We start from the raw sequence: 19993 nt of genomic DNA on the forward strand, positions 1-19993 counted from the left end.
TGATTTACTGTTACTGACCAAGTATGTCAATAGTAAACTCATGAGTGTCTGTGAATGGTGGGATGAATGTAAAATATTGATTTGGCCTTTGTAAACACTCCATAATTTCAATGCAGAATGACTGATATATAGTGTAGGCTACCCCTGCGTGCTAGGCAAGGGAGAGCACTGTATTCATCTTGTCCGTAGAATCAATAAAGGAGCTATTTTATTCTCCTCTCCACCCTCCACCCCCTAGTGTGAAAGCCAAGAAGTGTCCAGGCATCTAGTCAAAGATAGATAGGTAATTCAATTCAACTCTGAACAAACTTTAAACAGACAAAAATATAATGCGCTTCTATTGAATTTATGCTTCTTCTGTTAATACTTTGGAGGCTTACAAAGCCTTTGAAGATAACGTAGAATTGTTTTGTACAAATCAAGCAGAATATATTCAGTTAGCATCAGTGGTAACATGAGCGCCCGGCTCAGGCTATTTCCATCATTGTCTCCAGAGCAAATCCTTTGTATCTCTCCATCTTTCATTGTGTTCCAAAGTGCCCATGGAACCGGAGTCCCCACTCAAGCAGTGATCCTTATGGTGGTTATTAGACAAAGAGTAACTTAACAATCCCATTGAACAGAGAAAGGCACTAACATTGGAAAGAAATGGAGGGATGTGGCTGATTCAGTACATTTAGTTTTGGGGCTAAAGCAATGGAGATAATCAGCAAGTATTTAGGTGGTCAGACTGCTCTTTTCTCTACTGTCCGAAATGGTGAAATCTTCAGTCTCCAGTGATGGGGAGTAGGTTGTGATGTTGACGTATTTCCAAATAATGTAAATCCTTCCTGTAAGACATTTGGGTATTAATTGATGGTGGAAAGTACCCACTTCAAGAAATAACCATAATCCTTGTCAGGGTGAACCCCTAAAGTCATTAAAAAAAAACCTGAGCTCAACCCACTGGTAACTATTGCATAATGCAGACAGGCTTATCATAGTGGCACCTGCTGTTTGAGACCTGTGAGGTTACCTGCAGGGCTTGACCTTCTCTCTCTTGTACATATGACATAGAAGTGAATCCCAGTGGTCAGGTGGCTGATCTCATATTAAGCTACAGGGCCACAACAAAATGTAAAAAGCCTTATCCTGAAGAGCCCAGCCCACTAGTTCCAAATGGACCTGCCTTGGACACTGCTGGTGGCTTTGGTCAGAATGAGTCTTGACCCCTAAGTGCGGTCCCTGATGTCCTGAAACCTGTGTTGCATCAAGTGTAAATATCCTAAAATCCTGAAAAACCTGGGACATAGAAGCTTTTTGCCTCCAAAAAGGACCGGAGGACCAAGACAAACATATTATGTCAACCTGACCAAGATGTGTTGTCACAGGACTTAAGAGTCAGCTTGTGCTCAGAGCTCAGCAGCAAATTCTTTTCAGCTGGATTTCGTTGAGACGGTATCCGGCATAGTGAGCTCTTGTCACCTACAGCCTGCAACCTTGTTCTCTGGTGGTACCCAAGCTTTACAAAAAGTGACTAAGTCCAGAAATAGAAACTTGACTGGGTGGAGGTGGCAAAAGTATGAGGCAAATGAGAGGATGTCACTGTCTCAAATTATGAATTTCCCGATCCAAAGCTTTCCCTGTCTAAACCAACAGCTTCACAGGGACCTCGTCCAACACGTAGCCAACGTTGTGGAGCCCTTCTTCTATACAGCCTGCAGCTTTGGCCCACTTGAGGTCTTATGCTTCCATTTTCAATACTACGCCCAGAGGTGAAATCTTCGAACCTGGTTGATGTATCCTACCCGCACTTCATCGCGTTCGACCCCAAATGGGGTCTAAGTCCCAATATGTTGCAACAAGTTGAACCTCATTCGTGCTTAATGCTTTTTGCCACTATTTTTATTTAAAACCTTAGAAATTCATATCTCCAGTTCCGCTTATGGGATTTTTGTTGTCTTTATATCATTTTGAAATCTTTACTGGACCTAACAAGATAGCATCAGTATTGCTAGTAGTGGACTCCCAGCCACACTCAACTAATAATCCACTTTCTCACACTAATCCTCCTGGAACATGCAGATAATAATAAGGCATTTTAGCTATCCATTTTATTTGGTTCAAATTGCATTACTCTGCTCTTTTGGGTTCACAACGAAAAGATCTCAAATGCATACGCAGATCCTTCTGCCGCTCGAACTTCCATCTTCCTGTACTCAAAACAGATATATTCAAGTGCACTGCTATCACTGTTTGTGTGGCCTCCATTTTTTGTTGCTCTTTTGCACCCATGGTCCTGATCCTATTCAAAATCTTGAGAGACACTACTACCAAGGGCAGTGATCATAGTATGAGACGAAAAACATAGCTGAGGACTGAGGTAAGAATATGCTGCTGAACAGCCAGGGATATTGACTGATAAGATAGAAACAGTGCTCCTTTTTTAATCTCAAAATCTATGTATCCACGCAAAAAAAGGGGACCATCAATAATACATCATAAATTGCCTTTCCAGTTCCACTCTCCGAACTGGGCATTTTCACTATTACTTTTTTTTTTCATCTTCAGAATAAATGTTTTGCCCCTTCTGGTTTGCCTCCTCGTTCACTAATGGTGCCAAAAGATCTGCTTTTCGTTTTCCTAGTAGTTTGTGATATTCTAAAGTAAATGCTACTTCTTTGCACTATTGGAACTATTCTATAAGTCCCTGCTTTGCCTGCTGTTCAAAAGTATTGAATTGTGGGTCTATGTTTGCTGTTTATAGTGAAATGATGAATGATTCACTTCACCTGTGTGCTTCCAGGCATGTACAGATATCCTGTCTCATCAAAAGCAACTTACAGTGGGGTTGCCACCTGAGCCTCGTGAAAAGACCATCACAGCGTAGGTATCATTCTTGTAGTCTCATTTACTCTCTGATGTATCATATATTAAATATGACTGATCTATTTCATGTAAGAGTTGAGACCTAAGACATATGCATTATTTTAGGTGTATTAAACAGCTTAAGTTAAAAAGTTTATCTAGTAGCTCAGATCAGTCCATAAAATATACATACATACTTATACTTTTATGCTTTCAGCCCTTTACCTCCAGATGAGCTCACAGCACTCATTTACAAAGCCAGTGGTGATGATATCAGCATAGCAGTTCTGACACAGGTAAACATCCATCAGACACAGTCTATGTTCTTGTTCCAACCAGAAGACATGGTTTCTTCGGCTAAAAACTAATGTTCTGAATCTATTTTCACTGTCTCTATGTCTGTGACAGGAAATAATGGTCTACCTGGCTATGTTTGTCCGGTCACAACCCAGCCTCTTTGGAGAGATGCTCCGGCTCCGCATTGGGCTTATAATTCAGGTGATGGCTACAGAACTTGCCCGCAGTCTGAACTGCTCAGGTACACTATTACAATGACTGTGTCAAGTCTGTTAGTCTTGTGCTCTGCATCTTTTCTCTCATACTGTATGGGTAATACAGTGTGAGAACAATATGAATTATGTCAACAGCAGTATCTAAATGATGTATTAGAATTACTAGTCCTTTCACCAATCTCTCAAGAATCCATCCTTGTTTCATGATTGACTGCAACGAAAGACAGCATACTGTTGGTCCATCTAAAGGCAAAGCGAAATGCATCAATGGTAATTGTATAAGGTGAAAAGGGCAGAAAAGGTATTATTGGGGGTACGGAGGATCAATAGTGTTGTCAGTGAAGGCATCTCTTTAAGGATGTGTGGACCCACTTAGAGTTGATCCATGGTATAGGGCAGTTAGTGAATAAATGGTGGGCAAGCCATACCTCTGTGTAACCAAAAGCTCCTAAGGTGAAGGCAATAGTTAATATTGCGCATCATCTTCATTTTCTTGATTCTAAAACATCATAGCAATTAACAAATAGGCAAAGAATATGTAAATAAAAAATGTAAAAATTACCTAGTTGTTGGGTCAACACGAATATGAAATAAACGTTTATCTGCAGCCTGAAGCATCACCATCCTCATTGGTGCCATTGCCATCCAACTGCAGGCTTCACTGACCACATCTTTCGTAAGACCCCCTACCATGCCAACTCTGCATAACTGTTTCCTGCATCCTTCTAACTCTTCAATGGACTGGTCCCTCCATCTTTAAGATGCTTCCAACATTCAAATCCTATAAGAGGATGTTGCCACCCAATGTTCTGACCCATGTGCAAAGAAGGTGGGCGTAGTCATCTACGGGCCTATTTCACAGACACAATAAACACTGTATCTCAAATTCCATTAAACCCCACAGCCTGTCCTTGCTCAATATATTTGCAGCTTTGTGTAAAGACTCCATTGTTAGGCTATTCAAGCATCTAAAATCATATTTGGTTCTGTGGGTCATCTGTACCATGAATGAGAGAAGAGATAGTTTCCATCATGTATCGGTATGAAAATGATGCCTAGATCCTCCTCAGCTTCTCTTCAGTATTTGTCCCTGTTTGTCATGACACACTTCTAGCCTCTTTTGAAAAGCCAAGAATTGCAGAATAGGAGGAACTATACTCCACTGGTCCATGTCCTTTCTTTTGCATTGCACCCACCAAGTCAAATACATCTTCTTCCTTTTCAAATCGTCCAAAGTCTCATATGGGGTGCTCAGGTGTCCACATTGTCTTTGACAATGCAGACCCTCTACGAAGCCCTATCACTACTGACTAGCATATCATATGTTGATAACAAGCATCCACATATTAGAATGTGTAATAATCCTAAGAATTGCTGGCAGGCTATCGAGAGTCTCTTGCTTGTACAACAGTGGAAGCAGAGAAATTTACAGTGGCTCAGCACTGTCAGGGAGACCAGATCCTCGGGGCCTGCGAACACTCCCAACATGTCCACCACTAGACAGCTCCAAAACTCTGATAGAAATATCACAGAGCCTGAGAGAGTCCAAGAGGGGAAAAAAGGGGATTAGGATGGGAACAGCTGGGAAGGAGACCTGTAGGAAGCAAAAGGTTAAACAACACAATATCAAGATATTATCACAATGATTTTTACTAGACTATGATTCTAAGCATTGTCATACTGTAACCATGGATAACTTAAGAAAGGACTATAACTAGACCTGAGGATGTCTGGGTACCTGGGAAGGAATCAAGAATGGTTAATACACTGTTTCATATGAACTTTTCATGAAATGTCACATACTGTCTAGGAATATAAGAACCTTCTAGAATTATGTTTCAGAACAAACATTGCCTCTTTACATGAGGACGAAAGGTAATATAAACATTCCCTGGAAAACAATAGTAATTGTACTAAGGACTAAACATGCACATAGAATGTAACATCTTGAATTTAACACCTTTGCAGAAAATTCAAAAGGCCCTGGATAATCGTGTGCACTTCAGGTAACACTACATAACACTACAAAGTTTTAATTGCCATGAAATGATCGCGCACTCTGTAAGCGATCTGAACATCAAGGTTTAAATGCGGGAATGAATCGCGCACACTGCTGATCTCAACAAGAATATGCAAATGCCATGAAATGATCGCGCACTCTGTAAGCGATCTGAACATCAAGGTTTAAATGGGGGAATGAATCGCGCACACTGCTGATCTCAACAAGAATATGCAAATGCCATGAAATTATCGTGCAAGCCTGTGCCGATCCGAACACCAAGATCTGAATCAGAGCAATAATTTGCGCACTCTGAAAGTTTTACGAGTAGGCCCCAAAACTCAAGAGTCTCTTAACACAGGATCAGGGGCCCAGCCCGACCTCCGTCTTACCACCCTGCTCAAGGATCACCAAAAGAATGCGTGGCAGGCCTGGAACGCCAAGGTAGGCCTCCGGAACAGGAGCTCAGGAAAATGCTGCTGTTCTGCACCGGGACCTCTGAATAGTGAGCATGTGGAGCTGGGCTAGCTCCCTTATATAGAGTCTGGCCCAGCCCACAACCACACCCAGTCATGCTGCAGAGAAAGCTTCTGGAAGTCCCTAGAAAGGGACCACACCCTAACACACTCAGTAAGTCTACAGCAATACCTCTCATTACAAACATCATTAATAGTGTTTTTCAAGGTTAAAGTCTGCAATGCAAAAGGTTAACATACTGCACATAAACACAATGCATGAATTATGCTCTTGCATAAAGGCTGGGTTTTTGCATTTTAGTCGCCCGTAGAGCGCGCACTGCCCTGATGTTGACAAACACTTTGACAATTTGGTTTTACTACAAAAGCAATTGGATCGGATTCACACAGGTAAATATACATGTTTATTTACTCATGTGTATATTTACTCCCACATATAGGTGTAACTCCTCACTTTTTTTTGCTATTCACCATTTCTGAGTAAACATGTACACCTATGTCTAGACTTACATATCTCTACCCCCTCGAGTGAGGGTGTGGAGCACTATACACCATCATTTAAGAGGTTAAAGTTACTACTAGTATTTTTTCCCCTGTTGGTGGAGATCTCTGCTACCGAGATCTCTGAGATCAGTCTATGGGGAAATCTAAGGAAATTTACAAAGTTTACTATTAAAAAAAATTTATTAACACTAATTAAACGTGTAGCATAAATACAAATTAATTGCAAGTATTTATTATTAACCTGGAAATAAATACAATAAATATGTTACATCACATAAATTCATCAGATTACTTGCATATTAAATTATAAAATAATTTGAACATATTAATTTCGGTTATAAACATACATTTTTAAACGTTAATTAAAAAACTCACTGTAATATTTTATTTAGTATTTAAAGTTGTTAAAAAATCTAAATTTAAAAATCTATAATTAATTAATTACATTTTGTTTTACATTTTTTTAAATGCTAAAAAGGTGACTTTCACTATGGGCACACCCTGCTTTCAATCACCGAATTGTCAGCTTCCAACTAAAAAACTGAGGCCAATGGTATGCAGTTTAAGAGGGAGGACTGGTCCAGCCTAATGAGGAATGTAAAAAGATGTGTAAAAGAACACTTGCAAGAAAACAAATGGGCACACTAGACAGTAGAGTTAATACTTTCTGACCAAACCATAGCTTGAAACAGAAAAAAATGCATTAGATAAACTCTTTAAATTAAACTGGTAACTTTGTTGTCTGTACCGCCATCATGAAATATTGGAAGGAATAGCTTTGTCAGCAACTGTATGTCATAGATCTTCTCCTACTGAGTGTTGTCTTCCAGACATATCTCCTGCATAATCAAATTCTGAAAATAATGTACTCAGCTTGGGATCCTTGTAATACTCAAAAGTGAACTGGTTGAACTGCCATTAGTGATAGTGAGTACGCCCAAGATACAACCTTTGCCCGTCTTAGTCTTAGTTCCCTTTTTGTGTCACATGGCGCCTGGACAAATGATCTCAACAAAAGGATGTGCAAGCACAATTTAAAGATTGTATCCTTTTTACCAGATTTCCTTCACTGTAAAACAGTCCGACATCCTGATATGTGTGGCTTTCAAGATAATGCAGTACCTCCTACATTTGATGAGGCTGGTAAGGGGAGCCAGTGAAGTTTCCATTAAGGTGGGGTGATTAGTTGTAATTTTCTGCCTGTAAATACATTCGCTGCTTCTTGTAAGGCAGCTGCAATAAGTGCAGTGTGGAAAGCTAAGCAATCGTTTGGAGCTAGGAAGCTGCTAGTGTTGAAAGACATCATATTTCACACAGAAAGACTGCAAGAGAAATGTTTCTAGTGGGTCCTTCCACAATAGACCGAAGAACCCTTTGGTGGTCTGCAGTGGTCTCACTAGGCATGAAAGGCACTGACCAATACCTTGATCAGTGTTTGACTACAGGACGGCACCCCCACCAGACATGCATGATTCCGAAACCACCTAATAATAGGGTCATTCCAATTGAGAAGTTACATCAAGAGCAGGTGAGAGCACTATGCCTCACAGCTATGCGTGGAGCACACGTGTAGACAGGTAGGGATAGTTTTGACAGGCCTGCCGAAGACCCCAGACCCAGAGGGTCTCTTGGCAAGGAAAGAAACATGTTGCCGTATTGAAAGATTTTTTGAGACACTAATTCCCTTAAAAACCTCACTCTGTGGTGTTATTTATACCCTGGGTACTGTAGAATAAAAGGAATTTCCTTTGGGTATACCGGGAGATATTATTTTCCCCTTCGCACACAAACACAGCACAAACGCCTGCTGATAAAATAACACAGAGAGTTAAATGCATGCTGCCTTCAACTGTGTGTGAACTGTACGTGACAGTTTTTATTATTCGCTATTCAAAAGCCAATAAATTGAGTACCCTTTAGTAGTAAAAACTATTCACAGTGATTACAAATAGCAAAACTATATATAATAATTGCTATATGAAAACATTAAACTACAGTATCTTCACAACTCATGGTAAGTATTCTGATGAGTTTTACATGAGCAAAATGGGTTTTAATTATTAACTTTTAAGTCAATTTGCTTTAGATGTTTTGAACGATTTGTTGTTGTGTTTGTGTCTTTGTGGTTTTATGGGCTATTCTGAAAAAATGCACTGAATGTTTTCCTCATATGTTCTTATTTGAATTATAGTTGCCTTGAAACCTTTTCTTTCCCTGTAAATGAATACTACAATGAGGTGTGTCAAAAAATGTGAAAGCTCCATGTCCCAAGTAGGATTGTACATTCCTGTTGTTGTGATCATCTGCACAATCATCAAAGTAGCATGTCAGTGTATAACTCTATTTTGTCATTGCCCTCTTGTATGATTACTAGGTGAAGAAGCCTCTGAAAGCTTGATGAACCTGAGTCCGTTTGATATGAAGAACCTCCTTCATCACATACTGAGCGGCAAAGAATTTGGTGTCGAAAAAAGCAGTAAGTCATGGATTTAGGCAAGTAAAAAATCAACATAACATTTTTTAAATAGGAAAGGTTATTTGTTTGAATAATATTGCATAACTGTCAAGTTAGGAACACCAAACTTAATGGGATTTACCCCTAATTGACAAAAATTTCCTACCAACAACAAATCCTTCTTCAGCTTGATGCATTGGCTGCAGTGGTCCCGAGCTCATATGCGGTGCCCACACAACGTACACAGCCAATGCGGGTTCCCTGCCTTTGAGTCGGGGGTGGGGGGTTCGTGTTTTCTCCGTGGTTCGGTGGCAGCAGTGACGGAAGGTCTGGTGTATTCGTGTCCAGTTGGAAAAAACTGAAGTGGAATGGGCCGGCAGCCACTATTTCCAATGGTGCTATCAACGAGGTTAAGGTTTCTTGGCGGAGACCGCGAACCAATATGGGCTTTCGTCTATGGGACCACCAACATCTAACTCTGGCAGGCAGACCGACAAGGCAGCAGATACGTTTTCAGTTGGAAAACCGATGGCGGGACTATTACCGCCAAGATCTAAATCAGGCCATAAATCTTTTTTTTTTATGGAAAGTGTTTTCAAATTTGTAATATCATTTCCATATGTTCCCTTCACTCAATCCTGCATCCTAGTTTTAACAAACATTGGCAAAGTTCTTGGAATTAAAATCTGAGCTATTGTTTTACCAGTTCTTAGTTGCATGGGTATTAGCTAATACCAAAATGGCTGCCACTGTCGCAGCCTAAATTCATGTATGCAGATGCATAGGCCGCTATCTTGGAATGGTTTTTGTATTTAAGAAAAGCCATTCCAAGATGTGCGCTGATGCATGCGCTTCCGAGTGCATACGTCATGGAGCACCAGTGGCTATTTCACATTTTTTATTTCCTGTCATCCACTTTATAATGTAAAATGAAGAGTAAACAAATAAAAAGCATGGGCATCCTGTCAGCACTTTGTAGCTGCCAGCCTCTTATAAAATAAAAATGTAAAAATGGGCACTATGAAAGAAGAGGACTAGGTGAAACGTCTGAGTATAGGAGGGTAAAAAATGGTGAACACATGGGGTTGAGGGATGATATAAATAGAAATGCAAAAGCTGGGGGCGCATGGAGCTAAAGGTACAACCGTGGAACAAGGTGCAGGAGAAACAAGGAAATACATGCACTCCTATTGAGTGCTCAAAGGATAAAAATGGGAGAAATATGAAATATTTCTTATGATCAATGTCACAGAGAGGATAGACATAGAGTGTCCGTTATGATGGTGCTCAGATAAAGTTAAATACTTGAGAATCCAGGTTACAAGGGATGCCTCGAACTTGATGAAATAAAATTTTGGGTCACTCTAGCCTCGTTGAGTAGCCGGTTGGAGCATTGGCTATGGCTGCCACTCTCATTGCTTGCCCAGATCCTGTTTATTTAAATTATTATTGTCCCCAAATTTCAGTATTTGATTACAAAAACTCCAATGTGCTTCTCTGCAGAATTTTGTAAACACCTACAACTATTCTTACTAAGGGCCTGATTTATAGTTTGGCAGAGCGGGTTACTCCATCACAGACGTAACGGATATCCGGTCTGCTGTATTACAATCATATAATAGCTTATGTAGATCGTAATACAGCAGATGGGATATCCATCACGTTTGTGACAGAGTAACCCATCTGCCAAACTATTAATCATGCCTAAACACTGATATGGGGAAATGAACAATCACGCATACTTTGGTCCATCCTTGTCGGACCAATGACGGATAAAGGCCTAGCAGTACAGGATCCCTGTGTTTATTATATAGTGGCGCAAGTACATTATATTAAATATTGGTCACCGCCAATGCACGGAATGTTATCTTCATGATATGATATGGATGTAATAGGATAAACCTGTAGGACTTGGTGGGAAGTAGCACTTGAAGCCCGTACTCCCCACTACAGCATACTGCTATTTCTTCCCAAATGAGCAACATGGTGGCTACAACCCTACTGGTGGACCGGAGTCTAGCACTACGGGGGACCATTTTGGATACTCTGAAAACTTATCGACGTTTTGTTGCAATGGCCGCTTTACAAGCCAAATGACGGATAGCAATCTCCTAGCTTAGCTGAACAGCGTTCAAAATAAAATGCAAGACATGACGTACTGTGATACTCTATTTGAGGTGTATATTGAAACACTGCCTCCTCAGTCCTGGCCTACAGATTTTTGGGATCCTCTCTGATCTTATCTATCTCAAGAATCACAGAGATGACCGCTTCAATCACATTAGTCCCCAAGACTTAAGACGCCCTCAGCAAACATTGTGGCAAGATCGATAACTGTTCTGATCTGTGTGTTGATGTGGGCCTTCGTGCATCTCTGAATGCTAAGTAATTTTGCCTCTGGTGATACTATGAAGCTTGTATTAATGACCCTTACATTTCAAAAAGTTGTAATAACAAAAATGGTGCATTAGTACTGAAAAAAAGAAAAAGAAATGACAGTAGGCCTGGCATATAACAAAAAGTGTCTTCAGTCACTAATGAGATTAGGCACTCAATTACTTGCACACTGTCACACATCCATTCATCAACCCACTGACTCAGTCTTACAATCTCTCCATCCACAACAAAATACACACAAACTCAACAAGCATACATGAGATCAATTAAAAGAACAAAGGTAGAAAATTGAAAAAATGCTGCTGCATAAATGTGACAGGCATGTACTTGCAATAAAAAATAACTAAAAAAGCATACTGTGTGCAGCCATTTCGAAATGGCTTCCATTGTGCATATTTTTTGCGATGGATACTTCTGACCACAGTCTTCCCCTTTGGAATATGCCCAGGTGCCAGAATGGATCTGGAAGATTTTTCAGCATAACCTGTGTGCACTACTCCACGTAAACCCAGCTGTACCCTAAAAGTGACAGCTGGCGCTGTATATAAGCACCAACCAAGTGTTCATTCTTCTTTCCTCTCCTTCTTGTCTGTTGGCAAATGTTTGTGGCAGATTTCTTACTGTGTGCAAAGGAAACTTCCTAATACAACAGGGTTTAAGCCTTGTAGGGACTGTTGCAAACACGTGTGTTACTGATTCCCATGTGATATGGCTCTGGTATTTGGGCCACAATACTAGGATGTGCGAGGAGGGTGCTCTTAGTCACACAAAGGCAATTTAGAATCAAGAGGCCAAGATGTATTTCCTGAACACCACAGGAAGTCACTTGAGTCCTCTCTATGCTCAAAATCAAGAGTACAGAGCCCTTCCCATTCTTGGTGCCACTCCTATGACTGGTGGTATTTGTGGTCCAAGTTTTCAGGTAAGTCCAAATCCAAAAAGTATAATAAGAAGTCCAGGTGGGTCTCGTTCAGCATCGCCACTCTCTTTTTGAGAAGTTGCGAGGATGTCAAGGTGCCCCCAACTTTGCTCCTGGTAGTCCGCCGAGGAGTTGAATCCGCAGCTGATCCCAGTGCACCATGAATTCCCTGGTCCATCGGCGATACCGCAACAGATTGAGGGGTTCAAGGAAGCCATTTTGCAAATCTTTGGCACCCCACCAGCTTCCTCTAATGGGCCTTTTAGCCTGAGGATCAAGTGAGGCCTCCAGTCAGGTTACTATTGGCGGGTCTGCCCTCGTCGCTATGCCTCCTGAACCAGCTGTGGGTTCACCTCCCTCTTTAGAGCTGAATCCATGACTAGCACCATGTCCCTTTCTGGTTTCTGCTGTGGTGATTGATGCTGACACTGGCAACAGAGGAGGTTGCCGGTCCTATTATTCTGTCAGACTCTGAACTCAATCTGTCTCAACCAAGGTCGCATCTTGGAACAGTCCCAGCTTGACAAAGTCCTGCTCATTTTGACTAAGGCATAATGAAACCTTTGCCTAGGAGCTGACTCTCGGCGCACCAGCAATTTTAAAAAATTAATTCAGACGGAATCCAGCCAGCCTTTGACGATGATTGGGATGAATTTTCCTCCCAATACAGTGATGAAAAATTCTATCTGGATGAGGCCAGTGGGCTGGACACTTTTCTTGACACGGGGCTAGGTTTCACCCATGGTCTAAAGAGACAGTCTCATTTGCAGTGGTCATCAGGAGGGCATCTGAAGTCCTTGACTTATAATTGCTGTCTATTGAAGTGAAAAAACAATGTACTAACTGAAGTTCCGTACCCTGAGCAGACCTCATCTGTGCCCTTGCTGCTTTTCAATAAAACCTTGACTGATACTCTCATAGGCACCTCGACTAAATTTTGTCCCTCCCTACTAAAAGATGCACTGTCACAGAGCTGCTTCAATCACCCTGATTTTTGACACATCATCCTTCTCTAGAGAAATTAGTGGTCTAGGCCTCTGCTAGCAGAGTCAACCTGAAAACATTTCCAATGACCCCTCCAGATAGGGAGTCAAAGAGACTTGAGGCATTTGGGAAACAGTTTTCTCATCAGTTAGCTTGACTTTCAGTACCAGTAGTTTGCTGGGCAGGTACTCCCATGATATGGTTGCAGAAATTTTGAGAGCTTTCCTAGGGAACTTCTGAGTTAATTTGGCACAGGCCATTCAGGATGGCCAGGACTCAAGGCAAATATGTCATATGGTCGGGCCTTGACACAAACAACTGTTTAAGCAGAGCAGATGGTACTAGTGTGGGGCTCCAGACCTATTCATGGTTGAGATCCACGGGTTTCTCATATGCCTTTGAAGCATCACGGGTGGATATCCCTTTTGATGGTTCTCGTCTTTCTGGTGAGAAGCTTGACTTCGCCCTAGAGTGCTTAAAAGAAAGTAGAGCCACAGCGTTCCCTTGGTATCTCCACACCCGCAAAACAGTATCACAAAAAGTTTTGCCCTTTTGAGGCATTGCCAGCAGTTTTGCCTACGTGCAGCATCAAGGCCTGCCACCAATACAGTAGGCACCCCAGTCCTTTCAAGTTCGGGATGGGGAATTCAGCAGAGAGTGTCCGGGACCACAGGGACCCTCCAGCAACAGCCTCCAAGCCACTTTATTTGTGCTTAGTGGAACACAACCCCCCTTGGGAGGTAGAAGCAGTAATTATTTTAAGAGGTAGAAGGCCATAATATGCAACATGTGGGTCCTACAGATAATCCATCAGGGCTGCCCCTGCCATTCCTTTCTGCCCCTCCCCATCTTCCACCCATTCAGAGCAGCTTTCGGAGGACCATTTGCCCATTTTACCACAGGACATTCAGATTCTTTTGCAGAAAGAAGCCATAGAGAGAGCTCCGGCCTCGGAGGGCAGAACTGGGTGTTACTCCTGTTATTTCTGAGTGCCAAAAAAGAACAGAGACCTTCTTCCCCTTCTAAATCTTCGACCTCTCTACTTGATTGTGCATAAGAACAAATTCAAGATGCTCACTCTAGCCCAGGTTCTATCTCAGCTGGATCCAGGAGACTGGATGTTAGCATTAAACCAGCAGGACACTTATTTTCATATTTCTGTCCCCCAAAAGACATCGAACCTCAATACATCACTGGGGTTCACAATCAATATGCTGAATTTACACCTGACTTCTGGGCAGAGGTTCCCTTTCATCAAAGTCATCCTGGATACGGTGCACTTTCGGGCCATCCCTCCGAATCATCGAGTCCAGGATATTTGGGCAGTGATCCTGATATTTTAGTCTCAGTCCCGGTCTCAGTCCTGGTGGCTCTGAGGCTTCTTGGCCTGTTGGCTTTCTGTATTCTACACGTCAATCATGTCAGATGGGCCCATTACCAAAGTAATGTGTTGGCTTCCAGCCAGGTTTTGAAGGAGGTCGCAAAAAATCTGCAGTTATGGCTGATTAGGACGATTGCACCAGGGACAGATCCCTTCTCTTCCTCACAAAGAGCTGATGGTGGTGATGGATACATCATTGCTGGATTGTGGAGGTCATGTGAGAGGGGTGGAGATCAGAGGTCTCTACCCGTCTCCACATCAGTTTGTTGGAGTTGCCATGGAAAGCCGTCCTACCATCCATCAAGGAGAGATTGGTTTAGTGCCTAATGGATAACACCACTGCCATGTGGTATTGCAATAAGCAGGCCACAGGGAGTCTTGGGCCTTGTACCAGGGGGCCCACATTTCTGGAGCTGGCAAAATCATCTGGGCATTTCTCAGATTTTTCGCCACTGGACAAAATCTTTAAATGCCAGGACAGACAGACTCAGCCAGAGTAGTCTAGTAGATCACAAATGGCAGTTAAACCCAGAGATGATGAAGGGCGTCTTCCAGCAATTGGGAGAGCCCTGGTTCTAATACTTCTCCACCTACGAGAATGCACAGGGCCAACACTTTTGCACACTGGAGTTCCAAGAGGGCTGTCCCTTGGACATACACCCAACCTAGAGTGGAGCACGGTACTCCTGTACGTCTCTGGAACATATGGGCATATTCGTCTGTCCTCCATTGAGGCTCAAGCTGCCGCTTCGGGAGGTATTTTGGTCTCTGCAGAAGGGCAGGGTTTTGCACCCAGCCTGTGCAATTCCCCTCCATGCATGAACATTGAAGGCATCAGTGACCTTCATTCGATCTCCCTCCCAAACTTGTGGATGTCACCCTTGCAGCCAGGTATCCTTCTATGAATTCTGTGTACACGAGAACAAATTTGTGGCCTGGTATGGTACCCACAATACAGATCCATTGCAGGCTAAATTGTCAGATGTTTTGCTGTTCGTTTTGTCTTTGGCCCTGCAAGGACTTGCAGTGGACACAGTTAAAGGCTGTCTGTCAGCCATATTGGCCTTTTTGAGTTTAACAGAGCATCTGTCCTTGTGAAGCAATTTCTTAAAGATTTAGTCCACGTTTGCTCTTAAGTCATTAGTGATGCCACAAAGGGATATTAATTTGGTACTTACTTTACTTTTGTGTGCTCCTTTTGAGCTGCTGCACTGCTGTCTCCTGAGTCTCCTTACCCTGAAGACGGCCTTTCTCATTGCAGTACCTTCAGCTCATTACACTAGTAAGCTTTAAACTCTGTCAGTCCAGCCGCCCACACCACCTTCTTTCTGACAAACTGGTGCTGAGGACTAGACCATTCTCTATTTCATGTTGGACGGTCCATCTCACTTCCAGCCTTCTTGGTTGCACCCTATCCCTTGAAAGAGGAGGATAGACTCCATTGTTTGGATCCTAGAAAGAGCTGAGGTTTTATATTAATCGCACCAAAGACCTTTGAGTGGACAATTACCTGTTATTGGGGTTCTCGAGGGCAAAGAAAGGCAAAGCAGTACAGAAAAGGACTCTGCCATGCTGGATAGTCCTCTGCATTAAACTCTGCTACATTGAACAGAACATAGGGTGTTTACGGGCCCATCCAACCAGGGCCAAGGCTGCTACCACTGTACTGGCATGTAGAGTATCTCTCCTTGACATCTGCCAGGCTGCAACATGAGCGTTAGTACACATGTTGACATAGCACTACTGCCTTGACAGCCAGGTCTGACGAGAAAGACATTTTTGGCTGTTCGGTCCTGCAGCACTGTGTGGTCTGAGTCATTACACAGACCCACTACGGGGAAATACTTCTTTGGTAGCTATTCTAAAAGTTAGGACTTTGTGGTTAAAAGTATCCATCAGAAGAATAAGTTAATTACCTCCAGTAATACCCTTTTTGGTAGATACTCTAACCACAGATTCCTCATCTCCCTCCTGCCTTCCCGTTCTGTGAAATGGACTCTTTTTCATCTAAAAAAAATCCCAAATTAGAGAGATGCACACTGGTGCAAATAAATGGTCCTTCAAGCTGTGCATCCATGGGTGCAGACTATGGGGGTTATTACAACTTTGGAGGAGGTGATAATCCGTCCCAAAAGTGACGGTAAAGTGACGGATAAACCACCAGCCGTATTACGAGTTCCATAGGATATAATGGACTCGTAATACGGCTGGTGGTATATCCGTCACTTTACCGTCACTTTTGGGACGGATTAACACCTCCTCCAAAGTTGTAATAACCCCCTATGTAAAGAAAGAAACTGATGTCAGCCCTCATGGGTGGCTCTTATATGCAGCTCCAGCTGTCACTTCCAGGGTGGAGCACTCTTGACACAGAGCCACACAATGCCACCTACCAGCGCACAGGGGCTATATTGAAAAAATCTTCCAGTTCCAGTATAGTGCCATAGGATAATCTAAAGGATAGGAATCTGCAGTTAAATGAGGTAGCCACCAGAAAGAGCATTACCAAAGGTTAGTAACTTGTTCTTTAAAGTTAAAGCATGGCTGCTAAGTTTAGAAGCAATGTGTCGATCATCCTGGAATGGTATAATAGTGATATGCTATGCAGAATTGCTTTCGAAGTGAAGATTGCACTGTGATTGCACTTTGTGGCCATCTTGAATTGTATACTCTATAGTGTGTCGTTATTGCTGACATGTTGCCCTAATTCTGGTGCTATCATGGAACAGTAAAACAATGATGCACTGCAAAGCCATTCCAAGATGTTCGCCTTGATTACAATCAGTGGCTGAGTTTTTTGTGGCACAATTATGATGAAATAGGCGACAGGTGAGCAGCCTGATAACACTACCTGGGAAGATGACAATTGATATTCAAAAAAATAAAAAGATAATAGGAAATAAATGAAACAGGACCTACCAAATGGGCAAAATAAGAAACAAAAGGACTGACCAACCAGTCCTGTCACTGAAGAATACTCAGTTTTATGTCAATGTACACATGTAATCAGACAGAAGGCGGTCATTTCCAGGTAATAGACCTAAAGAATGATGCTGGCTCATGCATTCCCAGTGCTATATGCTCCCACGGAAACAGAATGTGAATGGCACTTGAACAGAACAATAGCAGAGACCTGATTCAAACCACTCTTGCTGTTTTTCAACATGCATTTTTCAGATATTTTTACTATATGAGCCTGGCAGACAACTAAATGTATCAGGTCACACCTGAAAGGTACTTTAATGCACACACCTAAGAACTCTGCATACAATTGCAAATATGTACAAAATTATAGTTGGTAAAACAGTGTATACCCCTCCTAAAATATATAGCAAGGATTATAACATTGCAAGTCTGCTAACTAAAGCATGGGTAACCAGCACGAAAATCCTTGTCTACTTGCCTTCCATGTAACAGAATACCTGTCTACATGTTGTAAGACATTCTAATAAAAAATATTTTTAGAGGCCTATTTGGTTTAGCATATATTTTACACTGCAAATAAGTCAGCCTTACTACCTAGTAACTTTTCATAAATCAATAAATCAGACAAAGGTGTCTAACATAACCTTTTACAATTCAGCAGTCAGGCAAATACCCTTTATAATCCATATACAACTCAAGCTTAATGAATTGAGCATACATTTAAACAAAATGCAAGCATCATTCATACTGTAAATAAAAATAATAAATATGCACAGAATTAGTGGGTGGATCCAACACAAAACCGTTGCTTACTGTTGTAATCAGTCAGATTCCATGTGTTAGACCTGACAGCCTTAGGGTGGTCATCCCCCAACGTTTTGCCTGTCTCCCTCCACTTTTCTGACACTGTGTTTGCTGGTTTTAGGAATCTGCGAACTGTACCACTGTTAACCAGTGCTAAAGTGCATATGCTCTCTCCCTTTGGCCTATTGATTTACTTATAAGCCCCTAGTAAAGTGCACTACATGTGCCAGAGGTCTGTAAATTAAATGCTACTAGTGGGCCTGCAGCACTGATTGTGCCACCCACCTAAGTAGCCCCTTAACCATGTCTCAGGCCTGCCATTGCCACCCGCTCCCCAGAGGCAATCCCTCTGAGGATGGTGAATGCAACGACGGTGACCAGAACTCTGACAGGGGTTTCTTTACCCGTGTGGGAGTCCCAAAGGAGATTGTGTCTGACAGAGGCACAAACTTAATGTCTGCATAAATGAGATTCATATGGGATGCATGTGGGGTGACCTACAAGTTCAGCACACCCTATCATCCTCAATCCAATGGTCTTGTGGAGAGATTCAACAAGACCTTGTAGGGCATAATCACAAGCCTCCCTGAGGCCATGAGGTGTAAGTGAGACGTCCTCTCTTGCCATGCCTTCTCTTTGCTTATAGATAGGTACCCCAGAAGGTGGTGGGGTTCAGTCCCTTTGAGCTTCTCTATGGGTACCCTGTCAGGGGACCCCTAAGCATTTTAAAAGAGGGGTGGGAGAAAGCTCCCAAGAACCCCCTGCCCCCACACACAATGTGGTCAGCTACATTTTGGCCCTCCGCAACCAGATGCACCGCTCCTGGAACAAGGCCTAGAGCAACCTCAAGGCCAGTCAAGAGGTTATGAAACGCTGGTACGACCAGAAGGCCACCCTGGTGGAGTTTCAGCCTGGAGACAAAGTTTAGGTGATGGAGTCAGTAGAGCCTAGAGCTCTCCAGGACCGCTGGACTGGACCATTTGAGATAAAGGAGCGAAAAGGGGAGGCCACTTACTTAGTGGACCTTTAATCCCTTAGGAACTCCCTAAGGGTGCTTCATTTGAATAGACTGAAGCCTCATTTTGAGAGGACTGAAGTCAACAGGACAGATGAGGGTGTGGAAGAGGAGAGTGAACCTCTCCCCAACCTCCTCTCTTCCCAAGAAGGTGATGGGTCAGTGGAGGGTGTCAATGTCTCTGACTCCCTGACCCTGGACCAGCGAGGGGACTGCTACCAGCTACTGGAGCAGTACTCCTCCTGGTGTTTTCTCACCCCGGACTCACACATTTGTGTCTTCATGACATTGAGACAGGAGACAGTCCCCCTGTAAAGAATAATATTTACAGGTTTAAAGCCAGCAGCAAGGATGAAGTTGCCAAGATGCCTGCTCTGTGGGTAATTGAGAAATCCAGCAGTCCCGGGTCCAGCCCTGTGGTGCTGGTACCCAAGGCTGCCACACCCGATGCCAAGCCAGAACTCAGGTTCTGAGTGGACAACCAGGGTCTCAATTCTGGCACTAAAACTGGCTCTCACCCTATCCCCTGAGCTGATGAGCCCGTAGACAGGCTAGGTGCTGCAAAATTCCTCAGTACTTTTGATCTCAAATCAGGGTACTGGCAGATCCCCTTGACTGAGGGGGGCAAAGAGAGATCTGCTTATTCAACTCCTGAAGGACATTAACAGTTCAGAGTAATGCCCTTTGGTTTGAAAAATGCTCGCACTACCTTCCAGCGGTTGGTTAATGGGGTCCTGGCTGCTAAGGATACGTTCTGCACAGTTTATCTAGACAA

At 42.7% G+C, this 19993-nt stretch overlaps 1 protein-coding gene across 3 annotated transcripts in view; it reads left to right on the forward strand.

The window, feature by feature from the left end:
* PHKA2 (phosphorylase kinase regulatory subunit alpha 2) overlaps positions 1–19993 on the forward strand; it is a 512688-nt gene that overhangs the window by 407746 nt on the left and 84949 nt on the right. For all 3 annotated transcript variants that reach the window (XM_069205013.1, XM_069205014.1, XM_069205015.1), the window contains exons 24-27: positions 2786–2865; positions 3065–3143; positions 3256–3385; positions 8713–8814. In XM_069205013.1, the coding sequence (XP_069061114.1) occupies positions 2786–2865; positions 3065–3143; positions 3256–3385; positions 8713–8814 (391 nt within the window). The remainder of the gene's footprint in view (positions 1–2785; positions 2866–3064; positions 3144–3255; positions 3386–8712; positions 8815–19993) is intronic.

The sequence above is a fragment of the Pleurodeles waltl genome, chromosome 8 (assembly GCF_031143425.1).
Source record: "Pleurodeles waltl isolate 20211129_DDA chromosome 8, aPleWal1.hap1.20221129, whole genome shotgun sequence".
NCBI lineage: Eukaryota > Metazoa > Chordata > Amphibia > Caudata > Salamandridae > Pleurodeles > Pleurodeles waltl.